The sequence below is a fragment of the Pundamilia nyererei genome, unplaced genomic scaffold (genome assembly GCF_000239375.1).
Source record: "Pundamilia nyererei isolate P.nyererei 1_Seehausen unplaced genomic scaffold, PunNye1.0 scaffold00209, whole genome shotgun sequence".
Classification (NCBI taxonomy): Eukaryota; Metazoa; Chordata; class Actinopteri; order Cichliformes; family Cichlidae; genus Pundamilia; species Pundamilia nyererei.
In genome coordinates this window covers 361,347-389,015 of record NW_005187610.1, presented here as the reverse complement: position 1 = coordinate 389,015, position 27,669 = coordinate 361,347, and the positions used below count along the sequence as shown (strand labels likewise).

The 27,669-nt window shown below is 42.8% G+C and overlaps 1 protein-coding gene across 1 annotated transcript in view; it reads right to left on the bottom strand.

Moving 5' to 3' along the window:
- The window catches only part of LOC102213042 (phosphatidylinositol-binding clathrin assembly protein), a 113,347-nt gene that overhangs the window by 3,383 nt on the left and 82,295 nt on the right, over positions 1-27,669 (bottom strand). The window contains exons 8-15 of the mRNA XM_005747959.1: positions 24,085-24,221; positions 21,123-21,223; positions 18,970-19,080; positions 10,438-10,581; positions 10,062-10,092; positions 9,668-9,800; positions 6,629-6,652; positions 751-807 (exon numbers count right to left, since the gene is read on the bottom strand). Coding sequence (XP_005748016.1) covers positions 751-807; positions 6,629-6,652; positions 9,668-9,800; positions 10,062-10,092; positions 10,438-10,581; positions 18,970-19,080; positions 21,123-21,223; positions 24,085-24,221 — 738 coding nt within the window. The remainder of the gene's footprint in view (positions 1-750; positions 808-6,628; positions 6,653-9,667; positions 9,801-10,061; positions 10,093-10,437; positions 10,582-18,969; positions 19,081-21,122; positions 21,224-24,084; positions 24,222-27,669) is intronic.

Genomic DNA, 27,669 nt, shown 5'->3' with positions numbered 1-27,669 from the left:
GTCTATTCCAAAGTAGGAAGTGTTATGAACAGCTGATCGGATCGGCAAAGCCTGTTTCTGGAATATTATGTTTTTGTTGCTGCAAGCGCTTTTTATGCAATTTTTGCAAAGCTATATGTGGAAGGAAACCGTGACCTAGGACAAGCTGATGGCATAAGATGTAAGTACAACAACTCCGGTTTCATATGCCAAAAAAATTTTTGTGCTAGCTTAACGTGGTTCCGGTTCTACAGGGATTTTAAAATAGTTATGCAAAATGGAGCGTGCCCACTCCGACCGGTTTTAAAGGGTTAAACATGTGTCTCATCACATGTGCCAAGCTGTGAAAGAGGGCATGGGTCATTATCAGCAGAGGTTTCAGGTGAAACCACTGTGAGACCTTGCCCCATCCTATCATGTGACCCACTGAGGTCACATAACCCAAGTTGTGAGTGGGGGTTCAGGCACCTGGGAAGGGATCTCAAAACTAGATGGTAGGTGGCAGACTGTCATAGGCCACCCCCTCGGTTCAATGGTGGTCGTTCACAGCGCACATAGATGGACTCATTTACTCCTCTTGTCTTCTCTGTCCAATGTGAACATTGGTCCCCTTGCTCTCAAACTTGGGTGTCCACGCTAGTTATGCTACATTTGAAAACACACAGTTTAATTAATAATACAAATACAGACTTGCAGCTCTAGTCTCCATATAAATCTACGACAGTGCCCCCCCAGGCATGTGTGGGAATATGTTAATATGTGCATACTCACCATTCCATACACAGGCACTTGCGGTGTGGTCATGGGGAAAGCCATGGGAGCTGGAGCCTGGCAGAAAAACAGAAAACAGGTGTCAACTATCAGAACAAAAGCACCTGACTCAAACATTTCATGGCTTTTGTCACATACGGCTTCAAGCCTTCAAAAAATAAAATAAAATAAAAACCTCACAATAAAGCCTACTTTATGTGCAAGGAGAGTACATTTAATGCTCAAGTATGTGCACATTAGGAGCACAATAACGCAGCATGCAGTAGGGGTACTTAGTGGATTCCCACTGAGTGCAATCATTACCACTGCTTTAAAAAGGGGTGGCTCAATAGCACAGTGATTGGCCCTGCCCTGCTCACTTTGCAAATCAAATCCACTACAGCTGAACAGGCTTCAAATTCGATGTGACGGGCAATTTGTAGCCATCGTTTACAACCCACGTGTGTCTGCGTCGCCGCCGCCCGACTTCTGCTTGACAAATTGGTAATTTATGGGCGCGAGCGTCTGCGGTACATTGCGGTATCGTGTCGGCGAATATCCTGGATGGAAGTCAGTTTACAAGATGATATGGGCAGGTGCAGGGCGGCGTGCCTCTTGCACAACAGTAGAGGAGTATTAATATCAACAGATGAGTTACTGACAGAGCCCATACGACTTTGATGTCTGTCAAACACAACCAGGAAGCACCTCACTGGGTTTTGGGAACACCTTATAGCGTTTGCACTCTCCTCATCACAAGCCGTGACTGCCTGCTCTGCTGCAGGTCAGCACCCGCTCACCCCACTGTTTGCAAAAACCCATTAAAAACAGCTGCCTTCACAGACCTAATCCATCATCGTAAATGAGACAACCGCGGCATTTTTAACACAATTACAAAGCCTCAATCAAACTGCTGAGAGAGACCGGTAAAATATTTCCATTAAACACAGCAATTAGCTGCATGGGAAAGTCATAGCAGGCTTACGTAAAATGATGAGCTACATGAATTAAGTGAGTGCACTTGTGGGTTTAGTTTTGTTATTGGCAAAAACACAACCACCCCAGCATCATCATTTAATTGTTATTTATGCACCGACACCATAAAAAGGACCTGCTGTGGTCATTTCCAATGAGGCACGTTGACTCTCGGACTCCAGCGTAGCTTTGCATGATTTTTTTTGTGTCTGTTTTTGCTACCTCTCCTTTCATGGCCTGTCTAACTTTCTCTTTTGTGACGCGCTGCTCTTTGCAAACAGACAGTTTCATGCGTGAAAAGTTCCCACAGATGTGGAGAATCTCTGGATTGATTTGACACATCTGAAAAAAATGTGACACATAACCGTCAGGCGTGTTCACGAGTTGATTTATTTGTCTTTTATGACAGATATTAAGATAATGAACAGTAAGTACAAGTCAGTGTGACACACTGAGTTTAACAGCCCGTGCATAAAATCAGAGAGCTCAGATTTGACTCAGAGAAGGAATATCTTTCAGTTTCTATTATTTCTAATGTGCCTCACGCGCTGTCTTTGGCTGAAGTTAGATATTCTTGCTCATCATTTAAAAAAAAAAAAAAAAAAGTGGCTCCAGGTAAAATTTAGTTTTTCCCCTACTTGCATTATCTTGATGAAATGAGAACATCTGATGTGCCTATTTAATTTTAAGTCAAACTAATGTGACTGCTCCACAGGATGATTTATCACCTCACTCGATCTGATTTGATTGTGCGCGCTATGCGAGCTTTTGACTCCAGCATTTTAAAACTTATGAAAACTGAGCTGAAGTCATTTAAAATACTCAGAAAGCTGCATCTGAACACTGAAGATTTAAAGTGATTTATAAAAGGAGGAAGATGGGTGGTCCCAGTGAAGAGCACGCCTACCTGACCTGTTCCACCTGAACCACGAGTGAGAAGCTTCTGCACAGATGGTTACAGAGCAGTCAGCTCACTAACTTTTAATGGTGTGTATGGGGATTGAGCAGGGATTCCCAAAGTGTGGGCCAAGGCCCCCTGGTGGGCTGTGAAAGTACTGGAGGTGGGTCGCAGTAGTAACAGTAATATCAGTTTGTGTTTACAGGTAATAATACTGCAGTATATTTCTAACTAACCGGGCAGCTCACGCAATTTAAAGATATAAAACATTTGAAGAGAAAAAAAAGGTCAGAGGTCAAACCGGTCCTGATATTTGGATGCAAACTATAATGTGACTTTTACAACAGTGCCATTTTCTAAATGTTGCCAATACAAACAAAGGCAGCAAGATTTTTACGCAAAGTTTTAAAGACAAGACATTTTAAAAAAGCTTGACCTGATTTGACCTTGAAGAGGTCGAAGGTCAAAAGTAACAGTATTTAGAATCCCCATCGTTCCCTGTATGCCAATATATTGCCGGTACAAACAACAGCAGTCAGAAACAAATAGCTCTATATACCATCATTATCATTTTGACCTTTCACGCCAATCTATTGAACTTGAAGGGGAGGTCAAAGGTCAAATGTGAGACTATTTTAAATCTTTCTATATATGTTAACAAATAAAAACACAATTTCCTTGGTGAAGATAACACGTAAGCTAGCCAGCCTTCTGCTACTTTAATTGTCCGTCTGTTATTTTTCCAGCGTCAAGCAGCTTTCTGAGCGATGGCTGCCACTTTCAGAACCGCAGTCTCAGCCCTGCAGTGTCATTGCCAGGACTTAAATGTGGATGTGAGGTAAAAGATCCTTGCAAAAAACATTTAAGACCTCTCTGTGGTGATTTTCCACGTTCGATGGCAAGACCCTCAAAATGACCAACTTGGAAGATCTCTCACAAAGCGCAAAGACCTCGCCTCGCTCAGTGTATACTCTGGTTAAGACGCCCTCAGGAGAAAAGCCAGATAAGGTGAACCTGCGCACCGCCCTCAGGAGATAATCAATCGCAAGTAAGTTCTCGCCTTTGTAGAGCGAGTTGTGACAGTTGCTCAAAAGCATTAATCAAAGTGAACTACAAGTTGTACGAAAAGAAGCCAATTCAGATAAAAAAAAAGACGCTTTAATTTATCCATCTTATTGTGCGTTCAGCAATTGATCAGTGGGTTTGTGGTTTTAGCATTTGAACCCTGATTAAAGATGAAATTGACTTTACCGTCATCTGCACCCGAATCGCTCATTAATTTGCAAACCATCCATCTCTGCTTCCTGTCTGTCTTCACGGCTGCTTGTGCAAAAACGACGGCGAGCATCATTTTTATTCCCTACTTCTTTAAAACACGACAAAAAAACAAAAAGAAACCCAAGACAAAGCAGAGAAGGTGAGACGTGTCGATGCACCGCTGCAGATTCTCAACCGGTGTTTTTGTCCATCTATCTTTACGCCGCCGACGGCTCCTCGGTGCATCGTGTGACACATCCATGAGTTTGTATCCGTCTTTTTATGCTCAATCTCCCGCCTGCTGTTCTATCCTTCACCAGCGTGTCTCCCTGCCTATCTGCGCATTAAATAAATAAAAAAAGAAAGCTGTCTTTTCTCTGCATCTTTCATCCCAAGTTTCAGCTTTCACAGCTGAACTTCTGCTGCTCCCTCTGCCATCTCCTCGGCACAAGCAACTTTCTTCTTTCTGTGCTTTCTAATGCAAACTCAGACTTCTGACCTTGAGTGGCCTGCAGTCTCAGTCACAGTAAAAAAAAGAAAACAGAAAAGCAAAGGGAAAATGCTTTTTGATGGCGTTTTTGAATATCCAACCAGCGAAGACAGTTACAACCTTGCCCTTCTGTTGAGAATCTCAGACGTGGGAGTTTCGATTATCATGCGTGAAGCGTGACGAGCTGCTTACTCGTGTTACCTGTGATGTCTCATGCAGTTCTGCTATGATTTATTTATTGTCTCATGGATTATGGGAGGTCATCTCAGCTGCTCACTGTGTATTTTCATTCTCGGGGACAGTAATGAGCAGTTTTATTAATATTCTCTCTCTGAGCTTTGTTTGGTTAAAGCTGATGTTTCTGTCGTGCTGACTGAACCACGCAGGATTTCTGTGTCGTACCGTGTAAGAGGTGAAAAGTTTGTTTTAGTTTGTTCTGCTCAGGGACCCATCACCTCTTTTCCTATTATTGTGCTGCTGAATTAATCCCCATAGGCAATTTCTGTTCTTGCTGGCTTGTCAGTGGGAGTTAAAGGCTGAAATAATATAACACCTTAAGAATTAGCTGGTTTGAGAATTACTTCAACACATCTTTTCCTGCACATCTGTTTAAAAAAAAAAAAAAAAAGAAGATGTTTCTTGGTGCACCAGGGACTCATTTCAGCTGGATTTTGCTGCTCTGTTGCAGGGTGTTTAAACTCTTTACCCCTTGAAAGTCGACTAAGAGGCTCTTTGTTATTTTTCAACTACTCTAATGATCATTAAACCAAGTATTAACTGAGATATACTGAGGTGTCAAAGCTAGTCTTTAAGGGTACAGAGCAGGTTGTCAGATGCCGACTGTATGGGGGGCAAGAGTTAAGAGGAGCTATTATAGTATATTCTAGTTTTGTGTTTGATTCTTAACTCTGTATTATGTCAGTGATGTGGGATATACCTTAAGCTTTCTGTTTGCAAGAGCAGCCAATAAGAGCTAAACGACCTGTAAAGTAGCGATGGCAAACACATACTGCTCCCATTTCGATCTCAGAGCTGAACCAAAGAAACTCCTCTTTCTGTCAGTGTAGTTTATTAACATTTAACTACACACTGAATCCCTGAGACATCTGGATATAAGAAGTCGTCTAAATGCAACAGCAAATCTCTACATGACAAAGAAACACTGCTGTAGTAAATGAAAGAAACACTCTGGGACTAACTTGTGAAAAAAATATCTAAAATGACAGAATCTTCTGTAAGCTCATTAAAACAACATTTTATGAATTTAGGAAAATTTCTTATTTAATTTTCTTAAATTTTGCCTGATGAAAAAAAAAACTTTTAGAGCAGAAAAAACAGGCACTTTTCTGTCATTTATTAATTATTTTGATGCAGTATGATTAATTTATCATCAGAAAAAGCTTCAACACTTATGAAAATGGCAGGTAGCAAGTATCTGAAAGTATGCTTGCAAAACAGGCCATTTCTTTATGTACAACCTTTTCATAAATCCTGTTCACTGCAGTCTGTTTACCCATGACAGCAAAGACGTGAAAAGAAAAGGTTACGCCACAACCTCTACCTCTAGGTCTAAATCAGGCCTGAGGGTCATTAAAAGCAACAAATGAGACCAAATTGAAACACAGATCGATGTTAATAACTGAAAAGTGTTGTTTATATTAGAGAAAAACCCGGTAGAGCTGACTCTCTGTGGCTGTTTGCAACCATTTAGTAACTTGTTGTTAAATCCTTCATTGCGATACTTTGATCTGTGCATCCTGGACCGGACCTCTGCTGCACATGAAGTTTTTCCTTTCATACCGAGATAACGTCGCCATTTCAGCCACAGAGATAACAGACTTCTAAAGCGCCTCAGAGTGGCTCGGTTTGCTGTTTTGTTTCTGTTTCATGGGATTTGTTGATTGAGGGGGGAGAAAAATGTGGATAATAACCCGATGAACGGCTGACAAATAAATTAGACGTGGATCTTTTAAAAGACACCCAGAAGAATGGCGCTCTTAGGTTTTAGTAGGGAGAAGGAGCGCCTTGTTCTAACTTCCTCACATCAATTTGCTTACATAAGCAGCGCAGACTATTACTTTTTATCACAGAGGTGAGAAGGTTATTTATGATAATGGTGCAAGAACAGAATGAACTTCCTTTTTTTCTCTCTATTTTTTTTAAATAAGCATCTCCGGGGAATGCAAGTGAAAGAAGAGGTGACAGGGAAAGAGATGAAGAGAAAGATACCCGGGAGAGGACGTGTCTGAGCAGCTCGTTAAACAGAGATAAGTACTTACATAACTAGTATAGAACATTCCATTCTGCATCAGGACGCAACGAGGAAAAGGGACAAAAAAACAGAGAAAGACAAGAGAGGAGGAGGAGGGAGAGGAGGCAAGGTGATGAGATGGGAAAAAGTGGGGGAAAATGAGCAGGAGATGATGAAAGAGGGTGGCAAAACCGGTAGAGTGAGGTAAAGATGAGGAGAAAGTAAGGAGGAGGAAAAACGAGAGTGAAAGGTTAGAAGCACAGGAAACAAGCAGAAAATAATAAAGGAATGAGGGGTCGCGGTGCAAACGTGCAGATGTCAAAGGCAGGGCGAAGAAAACAGGACGAGAAGATGACAACGCAACAAAAAATAACAAGAGTCGTGATAAAGCAGAACACGAGCCAATGAGGGAAGGAAGACGAGTGGATGACGGTGCAAAACGAGCGGACGAGGAGGATGAGCGGGACAGGAAGGAGAGATTAGAGGGAATGACAGCAGAGGTGAAGGGAAGAAAGGAAGAAAGGGAAAGATCAACAGGAGGAGAAAATGAGAGAAAGAGGGGAAGCGGAGGGTTAGTGACAGTTTGTCCACGTCAGCCAGAAACTGCAGTCAAGAGATCAGGATGACAATCAGGAGCTGCCAGGATCAGCAAACGCACACAAATAACCACACACACACACAGGCAGCTATAAAATGTACCGAGCTGATACAACAAAGACACCGCACAGACATGCACAGATATTTTCACAGCGCTCGGTGTGAGAAGTGCCACAGTTTTAGATTAGATGCATGTCCTACAAAGTGTTTGCAAGTTCCAGTCAGCTCGGCATCACGCTGTATGTTTGTGAGAAGCCAACCTAAATATTTAAACTGATTTTGTCTCCAGCACTGGCAGAAACATGAAAGCAGGCCAAATTATTACACTGACATTTTGGGAACTTTCGGGCACAGAGTGAAATGAGAAGATGCTACATGCCCTCGCAGTGAGGACGTGGATGTGTTGGATCTGGAAAGAGCCCCTGTGGCTGTACGACCCCACCCTGTTCGTCAGCGCAGATCAAATGTGAACATCTTACTGCACAAGGAGATTACTGATTGGTTTGCTTCCAGACTCATGCTACGTAGAAAGGCAGGATACGTTTTGGTTGGATCTTGTTTTCAGAAGTTGTCAATACATTTCATCAGTTTTTGTCGCCCTGCATTAGATTTTATTTAGCTGTCGTCTCGTTTATGTCAGGGGAAAAAAAAACTGAAAACGATGACGGGAATTACTGGTCAACGAAATAGATTCGTTTCTGCTGGTTTGATTTGTGTAACATGGGATGTTGGGCTGCCACAGCCGGGTTGAAGACATGAGTGTACGGTGACATCTGGCGATGATGTCAGTGGCGGTGGTCAAAGTCACCAATACGGTGGATGCAAAGTGTCCTAAAGCGTGATTTTAACTTTTGCAGGAAATCTACATCCTAACTTAACGAATTAACCAGAAACAACTCTTTCCCCCACAAAGCAACCTTCCACACCAATCAAGTCTTGTGGTATGCGTTGACCCGACGTGTAGTTACATTTATGTAGAAGGATGTGGTGCAGAGGTAAAATGGGTTTCCGGAGGTGTAACTTTGAGGTCTGACAATTTAAGCTTAAACCAGCATTTCTGAGATTGGTCAGCAGGGGGCGACTACTCAGGTTGCCAGAAGTTATTCAGTTCTATGGAAATCTAAATGAAAACTACCGCTGTGTCTAACTGCTTTATTACCTCAGTAAACACTTTCTGTCTAGGTTTCTGGTCTCAGCTGTTTGTCTCAAGTCTTCCTGTTAAAAGGGAGTTTTTCCTTCCCACTGTCGCCAAAGTGCTTGCTCATAGGGGGTCATGTGATTGTTGGGTTTTTCTCTGTTAGTATTATTGTAGGGTCTACCTTAAACCTTAAAGCGCCTTGAGGCGACAGTTGTTGTGATATGGTGGTGTATAAATAAAATTTAATTGAATTAACTGAATAAGCCACTTCATGATTTTCAGTTTAGAAATTATACTTAGTGTTGGAGGTTAAAAAAAAAAAAAAAAGAATCATACTTCTTTTACGTTATTTTAACGAGCTGACCTAAGCAAAGAAAACTGCTAGCAGAGCTTTGACTGTGGCATCTTCTCATCGACCAACCGCATTTCCCAAAATGCCGTGCATCAAACAACAATAAAGGGTCTTTCCCATAAATTTTTTTTCGTGACTTTAACAATAACTTTGGTTTATCACAACTCAAGTCTCATTTTCGTAGCTTGGGGCATCATTTATGAAAGCTGGCAGCAATTAAAGTCATTGAGGATAAGAAACATGATGAGACCGGATATTAAAGCAACAGATTTGTAAGATTATCAAAGACAATTAATAACTCGCTGTGGGGGATATTTTGTTGGCACGCTTTGGGCCCTTTAGGCAGGCAGATGCTCTGATCGTAGTGAGTATTGTTGCTGTCCACGTCCATCCCCTTATGATCACAGTGTACCATCTTCTGATGGCTGCTTCCAGCAGCATAACAAACCACGTCTCAAATCATCATCTCAAACTGATTCCTTGACTCCACAGTCACCAGATCTCAACTCAGGAGAGCCCCTTTGAGACGTGGCAGAACGGAAGATCAACATCATGGATATTTAGATAACATTTTACTGAATTAAGCAACTCTGAAGGGAAAAGTAACTCAGAACTAGCAAGACCTAACAAAGTAACCAGTGAGCTTTACTTTCATTTTGTTTTTTGCTTTCTTTTCCAAACTTGCAGCTTTGTTTCCCTCCAGTCTACCCAACTGGGTCCAGTTTGTAGCTGTTGTGGACATCTTGTGACGTTGTTCTCAAAATCTGAGCTAGTTAACTTGGTTAATCTAAAGTAAAGCACTAAACAGGAATTATGCCAAAAATGCGAATGAGAAGATAAGATTTGTTTTTGTGATAAACCAAAATTATCCAAGACTTCCAGGACTTACAGACACCTCGATGGACGCCTTTGGGCAAAATGTTGAGGTTGCACAATTCTTTATAGCAGCTGGGTATTTGTGCATGTGTTGGTCTCCTTACCACATGTGGTACAGGCATGGGCTGTGGGGCCATGGGTGCTGGGCTCCACTGTGTGGTCGACATGGTCTTATTTTGCCAGTTCTGGCCGCCCGTCAGCTTCTTCTCTCCCGGTTGGTTCCACTGCATATCTGGCCTGTGGAGGTCAAACGGATTCAGCTGTTTAATCTCAGGTTTAGTTATCACATAATTTGCTATTTACGTTTTTCAAATCTTTAAAGTCTAATTCAATAGGCCACAGATGTGTGTGCATATTAAGCAGTTCATAATAAATTTGCTTTCTGAGATTTGTGCTGACAGTTTCCTGACCAAGAACAGCTTAAAAGCGTATATTTGCTTTTGCAGAGACTACAGGCACAATTCAGGAAAGGCACCATCACGACTCAGCAAAACTTACTTTTTGGCTGGGGTCCCACCAAACTGCAGATCTGTGGAGAGTTGGAAACACAGAAAGTGAGTGATCGCAGTTAAGAGAGTACAATGAAAAGGGAGGCAGGAAGGAATTTCAGCCTCAGATGCTGTTTTTTTCCCCTCATGAAAAGAGGTTCAAGTTTCCACAAAGAAATAACAAATTCCAACCAAACACATGAAGTTAAAGAGGAATATGCAGGTTCACTTCTATGTACAAGCAACAGTAAACTTTAATATGTCCTTAAGAGTCTGAGAGTACACTGCAGGCACGTATTCAAGGCCAGGCATTGCATGTGCCACGTTATGTAACCGAGTTTTTCTCTCGTCTTTGCTGGTCTATTCACATGAATCTCAACACTCACTGCCCACGAGGTTGGCCAGAGACGAGTCGAGGTCATTGGCTAGCAGCTTTCCTCCATGATGGATGGCCACTTGAGGGGGAGGTGGAGGAGGTGCGGTGTGTGTGGGAACTGTAGGCTTTAACAGGTCTCCGAGAGCATCAAAACCTGAAGAAGAAATCAAGGTAAACAAGCGAGTGAGATGGGTGTGCAGAAAAACTGCATTTTTAATAGGAATGGCTGCTAATAACGGCATACAGGCAGGCAGAAAGACTGAGCAAAAAGCAAGATCAAGCACTTCATATTTAATTTAACCGAGTGGCAGACTTGACCGCTGATGAACCTTTTCCCTCAACAGCAACTGTTCAATTACAGATTAGAAAACTGTAACTAGGCACAGAAGGCCTGTCAAGCTTTGGATTTCTCCATATGCCAAGTCAATAAAGAGACAAGGAGCAAAAGGCTACATATATATCACTCTGTTTGCCTGCTGTAATGTGAGCTGCACAGCTCAGCTACAGTAGCAATCAACATTTTACTAGCCAAATTGCATTTCGTAGGGTTACTGTATCAAGAATATGGTGTAGTATTTCTCACCGACAGCTACCTCTGGAGATGTTACAGTTATCCTTCATTGTAGCTACAAATCCTTAAGTCTTTCTGGAACCACGCTACCACACACGTTTAATGTTAGCTTAAGTGTCCTGGATGCTACTACGCCCTACACGCTGTTAACCCCTCTATCCCGCTCTTCACTGGATGTGGGAAAGAATACATTTGATGTAAACAGTCTAGCAATGTTGGCAAAGAGCCCTTTGTTTACTGAACACGCTTACTGGTGATACACAGAGAGCCTTTTTGTAATCAAACTAAGTCGTTCATGGTAGCTTACTTGTCCTAAATGCTAATTAGATTGCAGTTACAGATGTGAAAAAGAAAGTTTTCCCAGGACTGAATATACCCTGTGATTCAGCTGCTTGTAGAACTGCCTTTATCAGCAATAACATGAAGAAATCATTTTCTGTGTGGCTTTGAGTCTCTCACATCAGTGTGGAGGACTTTTAGTCCGCTCTTCTTTACAGCGTTGATTCAGTTTGCAGAATGTCTGCCAGACAGGTGGCCTCACATTTGACTCTAGAACACTTTGGCATACAGAGGAGTCCATGGTCGATTCAGTGACTACAAGGTGCTCATGTCATGTGGCTGCAAAATGCCCCTCTCATCACCCCTCCTCTATCGTGCCCGACAGTTGGTATGAGGTGCTTGTGCTGATATGCTGTTGGGATTTTTCAGACATGGTGCTGCGCAGCAAAACATCTCCACTTTGGTCTCATCAGTTCAAAGGACATTCCAGAAGTCTTGTGGTTTCTGATTTACAAACTGTGATTTTTAGAGAGAAAAATCACAGTTAGGCCTCCGTTCCAAACAAGCAATACTTCTTCAGTCTTTTTCTGATCATGCTGTCATGAACTTGTTAACTGAGGTCAGCAGAGTCTGAGATGTAGTTCCTTTTTTGCAGTTCCTCTGAGCATTGTTTTACTTTGGGTTGCCAAAAATACCATGTTTACCTAACCCGAACAGACAAACTAGCTGCTTAAACTTGTCCACCTATATCACAAAATGACTGCATTTCCATTGAAATCTGCAGCTGTTCTCACTGTGAGCTGTATTATGCTCCAACGCAACAACAAAAAGTTCGACAGGCAGAATTTACCAACTTACTAAAGGAGACGGGGGACTATCAATGGTAAGGCTGAAAAAAGAAAAATAACATCTAAAAGTTAATGAGTGAAGTTCACGCTGGAGGACAAGGCAAGAAAGTTTGGGAACAAACGTTATAAAGTTTCTGTATCAGTGAGAAGACATTTAATCCTGACTCTAATGAGAGCAGGCTCTTGCTTTCAACCTAATTTTTCCTACTCTTTAAATACATCAACTTATGGCTCGCCCACTTTAATGAAGCCGAGCTGGACAGTTTTGATCTGAGAATATTGCTGAGTTGGGCCTCCTTAATATGAACCTCAATCTCACTGCTAGCCTCTCTGTTAATTGAATTCTTTCAGACCTATTTTTAGCATTTACCCACACGGGGGGAAAAAAGCAGATAGTTTAAATCAGATATCCTCGACCTAAACCGCTCTTTTTTTCTTTGCCATGTAGCAGCTTCAGTAGCGAGCCTTTAATCCCTGACTCGGTAGCTTGCAGCAGTTGTTCCAGATGATTGATTTATCTGTTTGTAGTCGTCATGTACACACGGTGACTGAACAGTGATTAGTTTGGAACATGCGTGTGTGCTTCTGTGTGGGAAAGTTAACTGAGTTTGTCTCTGATAGGTGGAAATGACAGGGTAATTTCCTGCACTGGTGTGGAAGTGTGTGCGTCTAAGTGGCTGCGTTAACAGCTTCTCATGTCAGCACTCATTCAGCTAATGGCTTAGCACAGGTCTGATGGTGGGAACCTGGAGATGTGATGGTGCATATTCAGAGGAGGAAAAGGTCAGCATGGCTAAAACTATTTAAAAAATATCTTTTCATTGAAAGATGGAGAGATGAAGGCAGGAGAACAGCAACAAAAATTAAAACAAGAATGAGAACAAATGATTGCTCTGCTGCTAAGGAGAAAGGATGAAAGTAAGGCAACTGATGGTGGAGAGGGGAAAAAAAAACGGAGGAATAATATTTAGTTAGGAAGCGGTGTGTGGGTCTGACAGTGGTGCTGACACAAGAGATTCAGAAAGCACTCTTCCTGCTAGCTTAGCAGATGAGAGAGAAAAAGGGAGAGCATGGAAAATATACCGAGACAGAAAGAAGACTGGAAGTAGAGAGAAGAACGGGAATTGAGACAGAAGGGAGATCGAGAAATGAACCTAGTTTTAAACACTGATTTCCCTCCTGTGATAAAACACTTTGTCAACACAGGTGAGTTTATATTTCTTTATTTCTGAAATCGTCACATCAGTAAAGCACCACTGAATTAAACTGAACCAAGAAGCGACAGATGAACGGAACAAGCTTCCTCAGTAGATCACACAACACTGCAGGGCAGCAAAAAGAAGAAGAAGAAAGCAGGGATGGAGGGAGATAAGTAAGCGGTGTGTGTCGTATTGAACTGAGGAGATAATGATATCTGTGTTAGGTGTTTCAGCGATGGATTTGACAGTCAATAGAGTTTAAGATCAAAGGGAAAGAAGAAAGTAAATCCATATCGAGGATTCAAAACACCAGCGCTGACTGCTCAGAGATCTGAAAAGAAGTTTTAAAAACGTTGCGTTTCTTTCAGAAATGAAGTACCCACCATCGCTGGCTTCATCATACGTAAATGTTCCCAAGGGTGGTATTAACATATGATGGGGGATCTTTACAAAAAAGAGCTTTAGGAGCTGCTGTGTGACAGGCAGATACGGAGGAAGAGGCTTCAGTGGTTTCGAGACAGTGAAGGTTCTAGCTTGTTTCTTATCTACAGACTGATGACTTTTTTGTTGCTATGAGTCCTACCAGCTCCATCGAACTGACTGATGCTAACAGAAACTCTCTTGTTCCCTCATAACCCTGCAAGAGTGGCTTTAAGTAGCTGTCGCTTCATTCCCAGGAGCGGACTCCTAATCAGCCCTTTCCAGCATCTCAGGTTTCTGTTGAGGATTGGGGTACATCGGACTCGGGTGGCGATTGTTTAGTCGATAACAGGGACAGTTTTACAGTTCAGTTACAATAATATAGGCTGTGTATAGCTGTATGTGAGACCAAAACAACAGCAACAATTGAGTGAAACCTGCTGTTCTTTGTCTTTCTTCTAAGCAAACCAGTCTTCCAAACCGTCTTTATCCCAGATTTGGGAAAATCTTCTGTTATAAAAGGTAATTCTGATCTGAGGTTGAAGTTGATTCTGGGTGGTGCTGGACTGGATCAGGCCCACGGAGTCTAAAAGCTTAAGAACCAAGTAAATGGCTGATAGGCTTCAGTCTAGACTGCTCAGGAACCTCCTGGTAACCACAGGTTGCTAGGGGTAAAAAAAAAAAAAAAAAAAAAAAAAAAAAAAGGGTCAGGAGACCAGTGGGCAGCCCATTAGCCAGGGAAAAGTACGTATTCCACCAACTGGTTGATGAGTGGTTGCTGGCAGTGATACCACATAAAAGGGTGCTACGCCAAAAACCTTGCTGTGATTTGTTTGGTATCCAGTGGGTTGTCATAGGGTTATGTGACACCTGATAGACACCGACTTGCCCGCAAACACTCGCTGACCACCCACCAAACTTGGAAAATGTTTCACGAGTCCTCAAACCCTCGCTCGCTGCCTGCAGAGCAGGGGGTACGTTTTCAAAAGCACAACACAAAAGTCAGCACGCAAGTCGGCATCTTCCATGAAAATGACTGTAATTTGCTGGTGATCAAAAGAAGTGATGAGGAAGTTTCTACTGCAGCACCTTCTTTGTGACCAATTTCACCCAGAAACAAGCAGCAGCCAGTGGGTTAGGGAATACTTTTGTCCCTTTTATTATCAAATCAAGTGATTTTCTTTTTTTAATAAAGTTTCGCTTTTGCTCCTCATAAGAGCTGAAATCTACTGTGCTGTTTAGTGGAGCCAAGGCCCAAACACAAAGGCCTGGACACTGGATGGCACAGCATCCTTGTCCAAGCACCAGCACAAAGCTCTGTACATTTGAAATGTGAAACAATTACACAACGATTTCACCTGAATTTAATCTACAGCACCTATAAATGCATTACGTTTGGTCAAAAACACCAAGTTTAACATCATATTTGATATATTCATCTATATTTCAGTGTGTATGTAAACACACAGTAAGGATTACTTTTCTCACCCAGTACATCAACATTAACAAACCCTGCTGCCACACACCACACTGTTCTCTCTGGTGAAAAGCCCTGAATCAGGTCACAAAGTAACAGCGACTTCTTCCTGCAAAAAGTCCCTCTTATTAACTTGATACATATAGTATGTTATATCATGCCAACAGACTGCAGCTAAAGCTAACACATCCCCATTTTAAAACATCTGAATCCTGATGACTAAATGATCATAAATCAGTTTTACGATCAGGAAACTCAATAATATCAGACCACTCTATTCTGTGTTTCCAACATAACCCTATTAACCCATCCTTTATGCAGGTAATAACTGAAGATACACAGTCCTCTTAGGAAGTACAAGATGTGCATTTAATCTCCGTCCAAGTGTTTCATCTGGTTCTGCCGCAGCTTCCACGCTAATGTGACAAAACTCAATTCAGACTTGTCCCGCCTGAGAAGGAAGATTATCATCACGAGTTTACACAAAGCGACTAACAAACGTCAGGCCTTTCTAAGAGTGTGACTTCTTCACTGACGACCTGTGCAAGTCTTTATGAGCTTGTTAATAACAGAAAGCTGCACTGACAAAACCAGATAAGATCATAAACAGAGGAACGCAGCAGAATTAAGGCAGAACTATACCTTTATTTCTTCTCACATATATGTGGCTGCTAATGTTAAACAGAGTTTAGAATAACGAGGTCAGTTCAAACTGTTTTTTTTTTTCTTTATGATATCAGTCAGAGGCTAACATCCCTGACAGCACACAGCTCTCTCCCACTGCCTCCCAACTTCCAAGGGAGAGCTTCCCATATACAGAGAATGCACTGAGGGGCTGCACCAAGGCCATTGTAAGATACTATAAGGATTATTTTCAACTGTGAAGCACAGCAGTAAGCATGCATGCATTACAAGTCTGCTTTAAATAACACGGACACACAGACACAGCAGTAGCAGGCAGAGCACCTTCATTAGAATAACCAGCAGAAATTGTTTGTTGTCCTTCAGAAAACTCAAATCTTGAAAAGATCACTAGAGGTCAAATACAGCTTAAGAGTGGCCAAAATTCAGGCAAAGTATTAATTATTAATTAATTAAGAAGGGAGGAAAAACAGACAGGAAGAGGAGGAGGAGGACAGCAGATGGAAAGGAGTTGCCTGGGTGATTTTTGCCTTGTGAAGTGTGATGGGGAGACGATGAGGCAAAGACAGGGAGAGGGAGGGAGAGGAAATACAGGGAGGAGTAGGAAGGTGGGGATGGTGTGAACCACAACAACAAATAACAGACGAGCAGAAGCAGACAGATGGGATGGAGTAAAATGACAGAAGACGTGTGAGCACAGACTCACAAACACATGTGAGCACGCATAGAAATACACAGATAATGCATGAGCACACACATACACACAGGGGGATTTTACATGCGATGCTGCCAGTGGCCCAGATGGTGTATTGGTAGTTGTAGTGGCAGCCTCGACACAGGCCCTATTAATAGAAAGAGTCGCTCCGTCCAGAGCCAGGAACAAGCTGCACGCCTCCAACTGTTAAATCTGAGCAGAGGAGACTGACGGGGTTAGACGAGATTAGAGCGAGCAGCTCCCGAGCAAAGTCACAACTCAGGTCCTTTGGAGTGAAACGGCTTTAAGAGTGTCTGACGAGGCAGCGCTACAGCTGTGCAAATACAGCTAATCCTCCGGATAACAATGATAACGTGACAACATTTCACCCAGGTGACTTCAGGATATTCTTTCCTCGAGATTACGACGAGCGATCTGTGTGACAAATGTGCTATGATCAAGTCGTCCCGACAACGAGTGTGAACTGCGCGTGGAGCGAATGCTGCTCCGAAACAGCTGGACGATAAATCCCGGTGAGGCTGATTGATGGACGCCAGCACAGTGAAAATGGCTGGCACCATGAAACACCTTTCAGTCAATTTCCTCAAGTGTGAAATAAAAAAGCACCCAAACCCCCCCCCTTTAATTAATTTAAAACAAACCCAACAAAGTCACAGCACACTTCCTCCGTGCTGCTGCAGTTAAACCTGCACTTCTTTCTGAACTTCCCTCTCCCTTTATGATGAAAATAGTCTTTAGATGACCTCTGCAGGTAGTCGCTCTTATCTGCTGTACCTTCTCTGGAGTGGTCGATAACTCGGTGTGCCTTAAAATTATATGCTTTGCAGGAGTGCCTCGGGACTCTAAAGGGTTGAGAAGCGCTGGAATTGATTGTGTCAGTTGCTGAGAGGTTAAAGGAAAGTAAGCTAATAAGAGGGCTCAGAGCCAAAAGGCTCAGACCTGCAACACTTAAGAGCCAGTCAGAGTCAGTCCAAAGCTGTTACCATAACAGGGAGGACACAACAGCAGCAGCAGGCGAGGAGGCTGAAGGATGGCCTCCTACACATCATGACTCCTCTATTCAACAATATTCTTTACAGTGTATTCATAGATTCAGCTCTGTTCACTCTGTCAGAATCTTCTCACTACTAACAATGATAACAGAAGTTAACTAGGGTATTTAGCAGTTTTCTTCCAGCTTTGTAAGATCTGTTTAAATGCTCAAATTTAAAAGATTGCACATTAAAGAAACCGAGTAATGCCTCAATCACACTGGAGGAAAAACAGGATGACAACCTCTGACTAGAAAAATATCTATAGGGTTGCCCGATTGTGGTGACCAACTAATTTAGTGTGTACCACCCTCTCTGGGGTCAGACGACGATAAACTGGTGGACGGCAACTTGTCTCCAAACTCACACCAGCTCCAGTCACTCTCACGTGGATTTGGAAAGGTCTGCAAATAATTACCGTCTAATTTATGAACAGACTGTCAGAACACTGCAATCAATATGAGTCGGTCTGATGAGTGTAACCTATCTCTCTGAAATAAATGACTTTGCTTAACCGGTTGTATTCTGGTTATATTCTGATTTAGAAGCAATGTTACCCATGTACCCATGTCAGGTTGCAGCTACATTGCTGCCCTGCAGCAACTATCTGTGGAGGAGTTTTAGATGTATGAGGTTCTGCCTGGACTCTGAGTGCAAGCAGGTAATGTGAACGTCCGTGTATCAAAGTAAATCAGCGATCTTTGCCATTTTATCACAAACAGATTCCATGTAAATACTAACTTAACAAACTGAGTTTAACTGCAGACTAATTCCATCTCAATGCAGCTTTGTCTACATCTTGATCCAACAAAGTCTCTTTGAGGACAGCAGCTGACTGTGAGTGGTCACAGACTTGGTCCCTGCTTTCGAGCAACCATTTCAGAGTCTGCAAGTTCATTGCATACGTTTGTGCCGTGGTCTGCAACCACTGCTTTTAAAATCAGCCTCATAGACACACATTAACAGTCTTAAAAGGTGCTAGATGTATATGCATTTTATTTTGAAAGATCATCAACTAGCTATGGCTGTGACTTTTACTGTTCTGCTACCTACACACTGTCTAGGTCACGCTCAGATCCTGGATATAATATGTACCAGTTATAACAATGCACCTTTATACAATAAAAAATACTGGAAGCATTTGTTTCTGAAGTCATCTTCGGGTTTGAAGTGTTACAAAAGGTCTATGTGACAGAGCGAGCAAGCTGCACACACCCACTCAGTCGCAAGAAACAAGTCAGAAGGTTAGTAAAGTGTTAAGCTTTTGTTCCCAGCAAAGCCAAAAGTTATATAATAAAAAGATGGAAAAGGTTTAGTTCAGTCTGGCTCTGCCCGGACAGTCAGGCAGAGGAGGCTTTACCGGCTGCAGGCTGCGGGCCGTTGTTACTGGGTGTGGCCTTATTCCCAAACACAGCATCGAAATCTACGGTCATGGCGGGGCCGCTCTGCTGCAGAGGTTGGCTGTCCAGTCCTGAGGAATGCAATTAAATATGACTGATTAAAGCACCGTTTGTGCTATTTAGGCTGCGCGAGATAGCAGCTGGAGACGCTTTATCGGGGACACTTTTACAAAGGAAACAGCTGTACATACATCCATCCATCAGACAGGCCCAAAGTCACAGCTTTGCTTTAAGTAAGGATTCCAGCACCTCCTGCTTAACTAATCCCATTAGATTAGGAGCACGGACGCTACAGTCCCCAGTGTACTGCTATTGTTGTTGCTCGATGACTCGGGATTCTGCGCAGGCTGTCGGGGACGTCAGCCTTTCACGGGAGAGTTAAGCCAGTGCACGAGGAAATCCACTGACGCACCTTTTTGTCTTTCCGCATCCCCGAGTGGGATTAGGAGCTCGAAGCCTCGGGGGAACGGGCGTCTTTGTGGGATCCACAAAAAGAGTATACGCCCCAAAAACGTCACCATAAAGCACAGATATGCAATTATCTGCATGTAAAATGTTGCTCTTACAACATTCAGAAAAAGTGACGTCTTAACAACTAGCATGCTGCTATTTGTGCACCTGTAATTGGCAATTCTGTCACGGCACAAGTTTCCCAGACTAAAACTTTGCGTGTATGTAAAGGAAGACTCTGCCATTTTGGATATAAGCTCATTAATTTCCCAGAGATGCTCCGAGCTGACATCTATACTGTAAAGTCATTTGGTGCTGGCTCAGAAAGCTCAGCATTGGGGCCAATCTATTCTAGCTATATTACACGTTGTGCTGTCCTTTGATACCATGTTTCTGCAGCAGTGCACCAGCTTTTAAGTCCGTTTTTGTTGTTGTTTGTTTGGCTTTTCGCTTTACCAAAAAATATGTTGACACCCACTGAAAAGCTCCAACAAAAGCACTTTCTCTTTCTCATTATGTTTGGTTTTACACTTACTGGGAAGCTTTTAGTGCATCTACAGCAGGGAGAAGGAGCCGTCTTCTACCTGATTGCTATCATCTTCACTTGTGTGAGGTGGTGTACTCACAGTAAAACAGAGCAGAGAAAAAAACACTAGTGCAATCATGAAAGACTCAAACTGAGCTTGAATGAACCAAAATGGTAATAAATGAAGTGAATACCATTTCTTTTTTGGTACGGTGGTAAAAGTGTGAGTGAGAAAAATCCCTAAAAAGGATCATTCCAGCTGAAAAAGTGGGACAAGTCAGTGCATCCCTTTAATGGGAACGTTACAACTCGTGGTCTCAGCTAGCCACACATTCTCTGTAAAGTTTTCCCCAGCACAACGGGAAGCATATTTCCCTCAAATATTAAAGTACTCTTTTAAAATACATCCTCCGTCTATTGCCCGACTGAAAACCCGATCAGTATCTCGTAATCTTACATCCTCTGACATTTCCTGAAGCAAGTAAGCTTTGTGGTATTTCTGAGAAAAGTACGGGGGACATTTATCTGAGCTTCTGGGTCAGAGTCCCTGATAATGTGAAAGGCTCATATCTGAAGTGAGGAAGTCGCTCTGACTGTAACGTGGCCAAACTCTGCATAATCCTTTATCATAAAGCCTTAAATACGCCGCACTAGCCCAGCTTACAGACGCGTCTTTGCGCTACATTTTGATCTGAAGCGGCCGATTGCACCCGCTGAAATGTCGACCTTCTTGTTTTTTTTCCCCTCCACACAAATTTGTTGGGGTGCAGTCTGTTCTCAGCTTTTCAGCCTCAAACAAACAAACAACAAGGAGACGCTGTGTGAGTCTCACTTCTGTACTGAGCAGCAGAGATTGGAACGCAACACAAGACGCCGACTGGGTCACGCAACATTAGCCCCTGAAGAAAACACGATGACGGTGGAGACGATGATGGTGGTGGATGGATGGTTTCCATGACGAATGGTCAGATAGATGGATGGACACAGGTGCTCGAGTGGCAGCCAGAGGGGATATTACAGAAATAAATTAACTTGTGTAAGTCTGATTATACGCATGTCTGCGTCCCTGCTGGTGCATTTATTTTTTTATATATATATAAAAATAAATGAAAACGTGTATGTATGCAGGTAACGTACCTCCCCAGGCACTATTGGCGTTGGAGATGGAAGGAGTGCTCTGCACAGCAGGGATGAAGGCCGGCTGAAGATCAAACAGGTCACTGTTCAGATTGGGCACACTGAGGAGAGAAAAGCAGAGAGGAAAGCCACAGAAGAGGCGAGCAGAAAAAAAAATGAAGAAAAAGAGGGTGAAAGAAATGAGGATGAGTCGAGAGGGAGGAGGGGGAGAAAAAAGGGGAACAGGAATCGAGTAAGTCAGCGAGAGAACAGAGATACGGAAAGACAGATGGAGACGCAGCATTAATATTTAATCAATTGAGCATAAATAGCTAAAGCCACCACTAAAAATGTTCGTTTGTCACAGATAAAGATTAATCCTCCCGCTCTGAAGGGCTGTAAAAACTTCCAGAGAGCAATAAAGCAGTTAGGAGCAGTAAATTCAGAGCGTGCACACTGGGCCTAAATTCTGTTCTGATTATCAAGAATAAATAGTCTTACTTTACCTCCGCTACAGCCGGAGATGAGATACGAGAAGGATGTGTTGTGTTAGATAAGAATTCTTTAAAAAAATGCACGCTGACAGAAAACAAATATATATTCTTAATCTCTGTTGCACAACAAGAGGAGGTTTGTTACCGTCTTTAAAAAGTTCATTAACATCTTGAAACTTCAGCTGAAAATCTGTATTATAATATAAAGCACCTGCTGTTGAGTTCAAATGGCTGCGCACCAGCACCTAAAACCCACTGCAGCCCTAATATTTCACCCACCGGAGCTGTGAGTAAGAATGTAAATGTCATCATGTCTCCAGAGCAAAGTCTGCGTGGTGTTGAATTTCAGGCATGTGAGAACAGTTTAGCTAATTAAGTCTGTCATGTGTCCTGCCTCCTGGCAGCTTCCTTAAGTGTTTCCAGTAGTGAGAACTTGTCTGCAGTGGACTATCTCCTGTAGTAAGAACGTAACAAGGACGATGTCCTGACCGATTGTCCTCATACTGCACAAAGTTCACGAGTGACAGCGTAATGTAAGGTTAGATCACAACATTAGATCTTCACAGCATCACCATCATTCAAATGCATCTTTTTAAGTTTTCTATCAGCTCCTCTTTAACAGTGGTTATCGTCTGTCTGCAGACTGCTGACTTCCTATACTGGCTCTGCACTCATACAAACTAAAGAACAGATTTAGTAATGTGTCACGCCAGTGCAAACTGGGTTTCAATGACAAGACCGTATGTAAGAGGCGGGAACTCAACAGTGCTCCCACTGATTTTCACCTAGGATGCCAGGATAAAAATCACGTCAGTCACATGATCACCCTCAAATCAAAGCCAATATGTTTCATGGACGAATCACTAACTCATTTGTTGCTTGTGCATCACATCCAGATAACAGTCTGAAAAGTAGGGGTGGGTTTTGATAATTGATTTATCGATTAAAATCGATTCTGGCTTGGATAACGTGATATCGATTCATTAATTAAATTCTGAATCGATTTTTTAATATAAATTTATTTTGCCCGAAATGCCAGAATCTCAGTTTCGACAACCACCAAACAGCTAAAACAGTAACTGAGAGCAGGTACACGGATTCTGCACAAAGACGCAAACACAAAGCTTGGACCCGCCGACGGATCAGAATCAGTGAGATGTCGCCTTTCTCACCCGACGGCACGGACACGGTCAGGGCTGAAAGCCGACAGCTCGCTGATTCTGATGTTTCGGCGGGTCCAAGCTTTGTGTTTACGCCGTTTTGGCGCTGATTCTAGAGCTGTTAGTTTGATCTCTCCTCAAACAATACTGACTGAACCAGCAGTAAAAGAAGATCCAATCTACGCTTCACATAAACATCGTCATGAATTCACTCTGACTTGTGCCGTTTTGCTTCCACCACGATAAAAATCACACTTCATGCACAGCTCTCTCTCTCTCTGTACTTCAAGAACAGTTTCCCGTCTGAAAATCTGTTTTCTGCATTATTCGCTTGCTTGTTACGCACAAGTCTACCGTTGTTTACAGGCTGTCGGCCGCTGTTTTTTTCCCTTTTACTTACTTCCGAAAAGAAAACCTAATTTCTGCTGTTCAATACTGAACAAATTTAAACTTTTTAAAATGATGCAAAATGCAAAATGCTTAGCCGTGTCTCTAATAAAACTGCTGTAACTTCAGAGGTAATGTTCATATGTTGATTAATGGTTTTCTTTTGTTTTTGATGTACTGCAGAATATTTTTATAAAATCCCAGGCCAAGAAAATCACCTTCATGTTTTTCTGTGTTTTATCTTCAGCTACTTTGACACAAAGGCATCTGCTGTGATGCTCACACCTTTGATAAAGTCTTGTGAGTGTCAGCTTCCTTTTTATAGATACAAAAATATGTAAATGTTGTGATCTGAATTATAATATTTCTGACTGTCTGAGACAAAATTTCCCAGATTCAAATCGAATTGAATCGAATCGATTCTAGAAATCAGTGACGATACCCAGCCGTACTGAAAAGTAGCTGCCTACTAACACAGGAGGAAACAATGTAACTGAACGGACCAATCACAAGTGTTGCAGACTGTGCTGATGTAACGTGGAGTTACATTTCTCCGGGTGAACGTCAGGCTGTAGCGTAAGGTTTTAGATGAGTTACAAAGTAACTCCTGTCTACGTCTAACACAGTGCATTGGTGTTAGAGCTACACTGTAGCTGGTCAGTGGTGCTGTATCAGTTACCATATTACTAAGTGGGTTTCATTTAAGAACTCTATGTGCTGCTCTTGTCTGAAAACCTGCTGCTTGCAGCATGAAGTCAGATCTCTGCTGCACACAGGACGGTGGTAAAATGCAAATTCCTCACCGACCTGTTCAGTAACGTGCACACCTGTGCTCGTTACTGAACATCTTTACAAAGCGCTGCATATTTAAGCTAATGGATCCTTTTCAGTGTGATGAGTATGACTGTGTGCGGGAGGTGTTTGGCTGTGCAGCGTGCTCACCTGTTGGTGGACAGCGTGGAGCTGAAAAACTCTGGGGTCTGCGTGACGTGGTTGTTGTTGTTGGCGCTGCCTATCGACTGGCTGCTGGGGGAGGCAGAGGGTGGAGTCTGCATGCTGATCTCCTTCAGGCGCTGGTCCTGGAAGGAGAACACACAGCCGGGAGTGTGAAAAACAGCACAATGTGACCAGGAAGGCAACACTTAAACAGCTATTTCCCACAGAAATAAACAAGAGGCTCTTTTCCAACAAGCTCCGATCCGGGGGAAGTGACACACTGTGTGCACTTGAAGAAAAATACACATTTCCACAGAGGAAAGTACCACCCTAAACCTCCGCAGTTATATAGCTTTGTGTTGCTGTTTTTGATTCAGGCATCTAATCTCACAAATGAATGACGTGACGCAAGGATGAGCAAGAGAAAATACACAGGAGAAAGTACGCTTTGGGGATCTACAGAGTCACTTCTTGGCTTTAAAAGCCAGGCCAAATGAATTCCCAGCCTCAGATTATTGTGCAGTTTCGCCTGCCAAGGCTGCCGTGTTGTTTTTGATTCAGCGCACACAACAATACAATGACAGGCTATTAGTGTAAAGTACTTTAAAACTAATTGTTTCCAGCAAATTCTTTTTTGTTGCGATGCTAAAAAGTCCAGCAGCGCTTGACCCCGAGACTCAGGTGCTGCTGAAACGCTGAATGCGGATCTCTCTGGTGACAGAAACACCGACATCAGCAGAGTCCAACCAAACTGGAGAAAACAATAACAGGTTTAGAATTTTGTGCCTTTTCCGCTGATTCGGGAAGATGAATTCAAACGCATGTGAAGCCTGAGCTGCGCACGCCTTTACATTTAGCTGAAACAGGAGTAAAAAAGCCTGCCGTCAGGTTATGAAACACATCTGGATAATGCAGTTTTAAATAATTTATTCATCAAATCATCATCAAAGCACTCTGAAGGTGTTCCTGCAGCTCTAGAGACTCTTAACTCTTGCATTAATATAAAGATTTTGCATCAGGATCAGCTCGACGGAAGACGTCCAACTGTCAAGCAACTCTGTTCTCAGTCATCTGTGTTAAAATTTAAAACGCATGATAATAAAAATAACTAATATCGGTTTCTCCATGCGAGTCACAGAAGACGCTGAAGCTTCGAGTGCCGTTTTCAGCGACCACATCGCTCGCTTTTGTCATTCTCGCTGTTGTTATTGCCTATTTCTCGTCTCACACTCGTGTCCTTCCCCTGATTCGCTGTGGCAATGAACTCATTTCTCCACAGGGATCGATGCACATATGTCCATATACTTTATTGATAGTGCGTGTTTAAAGAAAAAAGAAACAGGAAAAAGAAAGGAAACAACAGCTCTGACCAAAGTGCTCCCAGTTAAAAGAAAGCAATAAATAGAATGAATAGAATAGCCCTTTATTGTACATGTACAATGAAACTGTGGGTGCTCAACACCAACTGTGCAGGAAGAAATATAAATAGTAGACAGCAGGAGAAATACATACAAAAATAAGAGAAAGGCACACGTTAGAGAATAAGTGGCAAAAAAGAAATCACGTCTTAAAACAAGAAGCAAAACTAAAGTGCAAAACTAGAAATAAAATGGACAATAAAAATAATAATAAGTCAAAAAAAAAAAAAAAGAGAATGAAAGTGGCCAGAAACTGACTTGAACCAACACTTTTTACACACTGTGAGGGATCACTGCCTTACTGTCATGGTTTTGCTTGCATAATGACAATAAAACGTCTTGAATGTTTAAGCTTTCAGGTGCTTGTCCAGGCATTTTCACTTCAGTCTGAACTTTCAATGTATGCAAATGTTCTACTGCACTTTACAACCTCGTCCACCTTTCAGGGATTTTGGACTTTGAGCGGATTAATAGGCAGAAGCTCCCGCTGCTGCCGCGCTGGCCTCAGCCAGGCCGAGTCCTCTTCATCGTTATTCTGACAGTGCAGCGAGGAACAAATGGGAACTGCTGTTATTGTTTTGGCTGAGGCCCCAGCTGGACAGTAGCTGAGCGTGAGTGCATGTGTCCATATGGACACCAGAGAGCGCAGACAGCTGGACTAGAGTATTTGGACGACCCCCGCTAACCCCAGAGCTCGTTCTCTCTCTTTTCAGCTCCTCTTCTTTACTCTGTTCTGCTCTCGCTCTCACTTTATCTCCCCTCTCCTTTCTTACTAAACCCAAAAGGTAATCGGTGGACCCTGGCAGAAATGGGGGGCAACCAAAGGCACGGAGTAAACAGCGTGCTAAAATCCAATCAAGCACGTGCGCGCGAGCGCACACCTAGGCGCGCTGGCTGGCTGGCAACACACAGACGAGTGTAATCTGCCAGGATACACACAAAGCTCAGAGATCCCAGTAACACTGGGAGACACGTACTGTATCTTTTCTGCTGGGATGTAAGCACGCTTAACATGCACACACACACACACTGAGTCGCTGTGTTGTAGCTTCACTGCTCCTACTCAATTACAGTTTGCTGTAAGGCAGGACTCCCAGGGCTGGAGCAAGAAACGTCAACACATTTTACACTTGACTTTTCTATTGCTCACTTCGCCACTGAGACTGCTGGCCTTTATCCTCGACTGGGAGTTCAGAACTCGCCAAAGTTACTCGACAATCTTTCAGCAGCAACGCAACAACAACACAGCCGGTCTTCTACCGGTAAAGCAAAGTGGAGCAGTATGGATTTTATTTCTCCTCCCCACTTGTAAGTGCTTAAATGTTGCAGGAGATTTGCAGTAGAGTTTTTCCAGAGACAGGACTGCAGCTACGCTCGTCATGGAGGTGGAGGTGGAGGTGGTTTTTGTGAGGCTATTATTCTTTATTTCCATATAGACAGGCTGGATTATAGGATGGGTTTAAAGAGCTTCAAGCACAGACTTATAACAAGCACTCCGACTCCAGCAATAAAAAGCAACATCCACACCTGATTTACGTTTGCATCACTCCCGACTTCTGTGTCTAAATGACCCGATTTTAATGTCGAGGACCATCACTGGCAACGACAGTGGAGGAGCGTGTGGTGTCTGAGCCCAAGGGTCAGGAATGCTGCCGGAAGCACGCCTGTCCATTTATGAGATTCACTGGGTTTTACTCTTGAATTTTGTCCCACTGTATCGAACTTTCAACAAAGTTCTTGTCTAATGTCCAGAAGCATCCAAGAAAAACATTCAGTAACTTCATGTGGCCTGTGCCATCTTTTTCTGTGACTTCTTCCTTGTAATTATTCAGCTTGTAAATACATCAGCTTCAGGGTGGCTTATTGCACAAGTTTAACATAGTCATGACTTTCAAGGGGGGAGGAGCTAAAATCAGGTATGGTTTTTTTGAGCATGTGTAGACGTAATAGGTTTCACGCTCTGTGTCACACAGCTCGTCTGCTCTTGGCCTGCATGAGGTCAAAGAGAAAGGATGAGCTCCAACCATCTGCTGTTCAATGACAACAGAGCAACCAAAGTTTCATCAAAACTCAGAGTGAGAACGATGAGCATCATTTTAAACTGTGGGAATCATGCAAAGCTGCTCTAATACAGTTCAATAAAAATGAGCATTCAACACTGAACACTACGACA